The sequence below is a fragment of the Echeneis naucrates genome, chromosome 4 (genome assembly GCF_900963305.1).
Source record: "Echeneis naucrates chromosome 4, fEcheNa1.1, whole genome shotgun sequence".
NCBI lineage: Eukaryota > Metazoa > Chordata > Actinopteri > Carangiformes > Echeneidae > Echeneis > Echeneis naucrates.
Genome location: NC_042514.1, coordinates 10,993,456 through 10,999,853, shown reverse-complemented (window position 1 = coordinate 10,999,853; position 6,398 = coordinate 10,993,456). Strand labels below are relative to the sequence as shown.

The 6,398-nt window shown below is 42.7% G+C and overlaps 1 protein-coding gene across 1 annotated transcript; it reads left to right on the top strand.

Moving 5' to 3' along the window:
* The first annotated feature begins 581 nt into the window (after window positions 1–581).
* On the top strand, window positions 582–3,524 carry barhl2 (BarH-like homeobox 2). The gene is made up of 3 exons (XM_029500742.1): window positions 582–1,134; window positions 1,934–2,159; window positions 3,212–3,524. The coding sequence occupies exons 1-3, from the start codon at window positions 582–584 to the stop codon at window positions 3,522–3,524; spliced, it is 1,092 nt and encodes a 363-aa protein (XP_029356602.1).
* Window positions 3,525–6,398: the final 2,874 nt, after the last annotated feature.

The window sequence follows — 6,398 nt, the reverse complement described above, 5'->3', positions numbered from 1 at the left end:
GGGAGAGAGGGAGAGAAAAAGGCGTCGAGTGTTTATTATAAAGGAGAAAATATTAATTCCCCCTCGCCGTGGGCCGTGACGTCAGTATAGGAAGTCATTGTAGAGCAACACTGGAGCGATTAACAGCAAAAAGGGGGAGCCTGATGTCGAGGAGTCAGCCCTATGTATATCTCTCTATACGCCTCAACTTTTAACACAAAGTTCAATATCCAAACACAAGAAGGGACGTGGACTACGCAGACCCACACTTTGCTTTTCTGCATTTTCACTGAATGTAACATCTTGGACCATAGTTCCGTCTGAGCCGCTTCTAAACGTGGATTTTGTTTCTCTCCTGGGTTTGTCAACTTCTTTCTTTTCTTTTCTTAAATACGATTTTTTTTTCATAGATTTTTGTTGGGTGTTCTTTTTCTGTTGTTGTTGTTTGTTTGTTTGTTTATTTTTTTTCTTTTTTGTTTGTTTTGTTTTGTTTTTTGATACTCCCAGTTCATTTTGCTGACTTTCTTGCATTCCCTGATTTACACCGGAAGAGAAGCATCTCACTGTTGTTATGAAGACTTCTTCTTCACTGCTTTCTTAATATGGAAGGATCCAGCGGGTCGAGCTTTGGGATAGACACTATTTTATCCGGCGCCTCTAACTCTGGTAACCCGGTGCTCATGAACGGAGATTTTCGGCTCGGCGACAGCAGGACAGCGGATTTCAGGAGCCAGGCGACTCCTTCACCATGCTCGGAGATAGACACTGTGGGAACGGCCCCCTCGTCCCCCATTTCGGTCACCATGGAGCACGCCGCCGATCCGCATCTGGTCCCGGACAGCCTTCAGCATCACCACCATCACCACAACCAGCCGCAGAGTTTGCCGCTGTCGCCCCAGCAGCAGCAGCCGCTCGCCGGGGCCGGCTGCGCCCCGAGGACTGCCACCTCCTCCTTCCTCATCAAAGACATTCTGGGCGACAGCAAACCGCTGGCAGCCTGCGCACCTTACAGCACCACCGTATCCTCACCCCATCACACGCCAAAACCAGAAAGTGCCACGGCCCCGGACGGCTTCAGGCCCAAGTTGGAACAAGACGAGAGCAGAAGCAAGTTGGACAAAAGAGAGGACATTCAGAGCGAAATGAAATGCAACGGTAAGAGCCACCACAATGCAGCTTTTACCCCCCCACCCACACACACACACACACACACTTCCCAGGGGTCACTCAGGATGGGTGTTGTAGATGCTGCCTCTAATAAAAATGAAAGTTTAGATGCGATATTATAGGCTTCAAATTCAGCCAGGAAAGAACAAACACAGCTTAGAGCAGGGATGCACGAAAATCTATTTAATTACCAGACACCACCATGTTATAATAAGGATAATAATAGGCATAATTATTCGGCTCTCCAGTTGCTTTCTTTGTCTTAGTTCCAGCTCCCTTTATTAGTCTAATAGATGTGAAAACAGATGTAAGCCTGGTGATGTTCCCGGTGCGCGGGGCCTCCCTAGTGGGTCAATTAGAGAGATTATTGTTCTTCCTAGAGGGGGGATCACGGAACACTGAAAAACAGCTACAAATAGACATGGATTGACATATTGATTTCTCGTTTTCTGAAGGAATAGAAGCCAGGCAAAAAAAAAAAAAAAAAAAAAAGGAGAAAAACTTCAGGTGACAAATAGGCTGCAGACAAATCGCGTCTCTCCCACACGTGTCTGCGTTCATCACTTGAAGCAGGTGTCTGAACAAGTTGGGGAAAGTTTGACTGGGAGAGTGGAAACTGATCTTCCACCACTCAGTGTACCTCCCATTGGCTCGTATGTGTTGGGTTTATGGGTATCAGCAGTTGAAAATAAAGCCAGATGAAATTGAAAACTGGACTTCTAAGAGAAATATTTTTTCACAGCAGCCTTCAGGCCCGGAGGTTCATGTTTCATTTGGTTCTGTTCAGGGACTAAAGAAGAAGGAGACCGGGAGATCTCCAGTAGCAGAGAGAGTCCACCGGTGCGCACGAAAAAACCTCGCAAAGCACGGACAGCCTTTACCGACCACCAGCTCAACCAGCTGGAGAGGAGCTTTGAGCGACAAAAATACCTCAGCGTGCAGGACCGCATGGACCTGGCCGCGGCTCTCAACCTGACAGACACACAAGTCAAGACCTGGTACCAAAACAGACGGTAGGCAAAAACACACAAGGTCCACCCGGTGCAACAACAAAGCTTTCATTTGGTCCTATTGAAAGAAAAAAATATATATATATAAGAATGAACGAGTAAATATAAACAACCGTAATCAGATTTAAATCTTTCTAGAAAAAAAAAAAGATTTCAATATATGGTGGGAAATATTGAAATTAAATGTAAATTTGTAAACGTATTCACTGCCACATTCATCAGTAATTTTAATTTCTCAAAGTTACTGGATAAATAATTTTCTTTTTCTCAATTTCACATTTAACATGTTTGACAGGCCTTTATTTTGGTAACACTTTTACACACCTTTCTCCACGTATTGAAGCCCAGTGGATAATTACATCCATTAAAAAAATACAGGAAAGACTTTTCTTGGGGTGATTAAAGCAAAAATAAAACTTTATTTTATCTGCTGAACAGGCGGAGCCGTACATCTGTGAGACTGACATCATAGCACATTTACAGCCAAGCCCTACATGTCATGTCAAGATATATTTTACTAGGGAGGGGAAAAAAACATCAAATGACAGTGCAAATATTTTACAAATGTCCGTCTATGTTAAAAGATTTTGTGAAACGGTTGATTTCCAGCTTCATTAAGAGCCTTTGTTCGCTGTATAGTTCACCAAAGAAGATACATAATTTCTGGGTGTACCTTTTCTCCTTCCAATGTCCAGTTATGCTTCTCTTTAAAAAAAATAACAAAAAGACTTATTATACATTGGTGTCCTGTAGCTTTATCATTTTCCAAAATGCTGTTCAGAAATCTAAAAACATCATTGCAGTGCACGTTTGCTGAGTTTTGCCGGCTCTTGTGGAGGTGTGAGAAAAGTCGGCTCAGATATGTTTGGATTAAGAAAACCTCAAACTACTGGCTTCATTTTTTTATTTTTTTTTTTGCCTAATTAAACCTGAACCATAAACTCCTGACTGCCATAATTAGCCCCCTGCATAGCAATTAAAGAGGCGTTTGGGGAATTAGTAAGAGAGAGGAGTGATTAAATAATTCATCTCCTGTATTTTGATCTGATTTCCAGGACGAAGTGGAAGAGGCAAACGGCGGTCGGATTAGAGCTCTTGGCTGAAGCAGGAAACTACTCGGCCTTACAGAGGATGTTCCCGTCGCCCTATTTCTACCACCCCAGCCTGCTGGGCACCGTGGACAGCACGACGGCAGCCGCGGCGGCCGCAGCCATGTACAGCAGTATGTACCGGACTCCTTCCACGCCGCATCCCAGCCTCCAGAGACCTCTGGTCCCGAGGGTGCTCATTCATGGCCTTGGGCCGGGGGGGCAACCGGCACTAAACCCCCTGACTAACTCCATGCCCGGCACACCGCACCCGCGGTAAAAAAAAAACAACAAAAAAAAAAAACCACCAACAAAACGAAATAAGATCTGGCTGAAACCTGGTGATGTGAGTAACTGCATCGGAACCGCACTGCAGGACTTTTTTCTCCCCCTCAAAGAGACACACTTAAAGACATTTTACAGAAGTAAAGGAGGTATTTAATGTAGGCCCAAATAGCCTAAGCCCAGTCCTAAAGACTCTCTGTCCGACCCGAGACAGACCAGGAGGACTGCTCATGTCTGATTGTTTGTTTGTTTGTCTTTTGTACAAATACACTTACATTAGAAAATAAACTTATAAAGTTTATTAGATGGAGAAGAACGGAATGAATAAAGAAGTAATGATACTATTTCATTTGCAGATCCTTCTATGGGAACTCGAGTCTAAATCTCTTAAGGAAATGAAAAAGCAAGCTTCATGCAAACAGAAGATGAAAAAAAAAAATATCTGGATTCCTTTTTTTTTTGTTTGTGTTTTGTTTTTGTTTTTTTTTAAACAAAACACAAACAAAAAAACGAATCCCAAATTTATCGATGCCATATTATGGATTATAAAGTTGGGCATTGGATTAGCACTTTTGTCGAAAAGGCGCCATGGCAATTAAATGTTATTTTCTAAATGCTTGACGTTTATTTAGTACATTTGAATGCAACTAGAGCATTTATACACAAGAATCAATTTAACCTATAACACACTTCATCTCAGCCCCCCTCCCCTTTTTTTTTACCTCTCTTTTTTTTTTTAAGATGACATAATTCTGTGAGTTAAATGGATCAGCGTAAATAATTTGTTATATGGCATATGGTCTTTGAATTGAGGGATATTTAACTTGGTCCCAATCTAGTGATCATCGAATGGAGGTCAGTCTCCACGCCTTTATATTTATGTTTACCAGCATATATACATATGGATGCGCAGCAGCTGATTGGTGGCGGGGTGAATGGTTTTGATGAGTCGGGTATACTGGGAATGTGGCCTTGGCTTAGCAGCTGTTCCCTGGGAGCACAGCAGACAATAAGCCTGAATTTCTCAGCGTGAGCGATCAGGCGCAGGATCAGGAGAAGAAGTCTGCAAGAGGGGAAAAGAAAAGGAAAACTGCAGATAAGCCGCTCCTTCTCAATAATCACTGATAACTGTTAGTCAAGGAACAATCTCCAGTGATCTCGATGAACATTTCAAAACATTTTTGCATACATTTATTTTTTAGCAACACCTGCAACTTGCATCACAATTTCAAGACAAACACAAACACACACACACACACACGTACCTAAACAAAAAATCCAAACACACATTTTGATCTTGATATTTTGCACTTTGGCTGAATTAGGAATCTCTGATCTACCCCCTCCCTCTTTCTGCTTCTTGTGCTGCGGCAGGATGCTGGATCGTGAGCAAAACTGAACAAACACACAGAGCCGGTCTGAAATTAAGTGTTATCAAAATACTTAGATTTTATTTAACCTCCTGTGAGAGTGCGCGCATCTCGAGAGGAAGCAGATGAGGAGGCGCGTCGTGTGAATTAGCGCCTCGGGGCTCGTTTGTTTGGGTTTCTGTTGCTTGTTACACTCAACTAATTTGACCTTTGCTGCACGCAGACCTCCACTAGCTCTGCACACATATTTATTCCTACATTTCTTTTTATTATTATTTTTGGTGCGGACATAAAATCCTGCAGGTTTCATGCGCGAACGGTTTGGTGTTTTGTTTTTTTATTTATTTAATTAATTACATTTATTTATTTATTTATTTATTGCTTTTTTGTGTCAGATATCTTCACTTTGCTCACATTCTGGAGAAAGATGCTCCATAATTCAACCGCATAGATGCATGCACAGGCCTGCAGGCAGCCGGCAGTATGTCACTTGAGCAGCAAAACACGGTCTTAAGCGGGAAGCTGCTTCTTAATGCTCTGAACACATGTTAATGATGACTGTTTAAGCCGCCTGCTTGTCATTCAGCACGGCGGCCGAGTTGCTTTTGCTTTTTCTGCAGCCTGTGCGTTTCGTTGCTTGGACGGACGGGAGCCTTTAAGGACATATAGACAAATGAACCCACCCCACTACCCCCCTCAAATTTACCCAAATTGCTGAGACCTGAGCCAGAATTATTATTGACTCCAGTTTTCACAACACAATTATGGCCGCGGTCCTTTTTTTATAGAGTAATTATACTAAATATAGGATCCATCCTCATTATATCTTATTTATTTATTATTTTTTTTAATGGATAACAGAAATCAGGGTGCAGGGGAGGCGTTTGGAGTGCAGGCTGCTTGAGGATGAATCGCTGCCTTCTTGGCCTTGTGAGCAGTGGGGGGATGATTGGGAAAACAGCCCTGGCCTACATCGCCTATGTTGAAAAATATTAGCCCACCATATTGACCCAGCAGCTTCAGCCCATTACAGCAGTATACTGCCGATGCATGTTGTTCATATGCATGACTTCTGCAGTATTATTTATTTATTGCACTCTGCGGGTGGGAGGGGTGGGTGTTGGTGGGTATTTGGGGAGGGGTGGGGTGTCAGCGGCTGTGCGGGCTGCTCTAATTCATTAATAATCGCCTAAGCCATACAGCAGCAATGAATTAATGCCCTGCTCCCATCTCCATACTACCTGCTAATTTGGGCCTATTGTATGTTCATGTGTTGTTGTTGTTTTTATTTTTTGTTTTTTTTCCAGTAAATCCGATGAATTTACACCAACAGCAAAAGCATCTGAAGTCTCTCCGTCAGTCTAAACTGGGCCACAGTGAGACTGAGTTAAACTGGCACCATGGCGCGGACTGGCATGATTTCCATTTGTTATGGATTCAGTCAATTGCAGGAGAAATGTAGAATTATTATTATTACTGTCCTCATACTTTTTCATTTT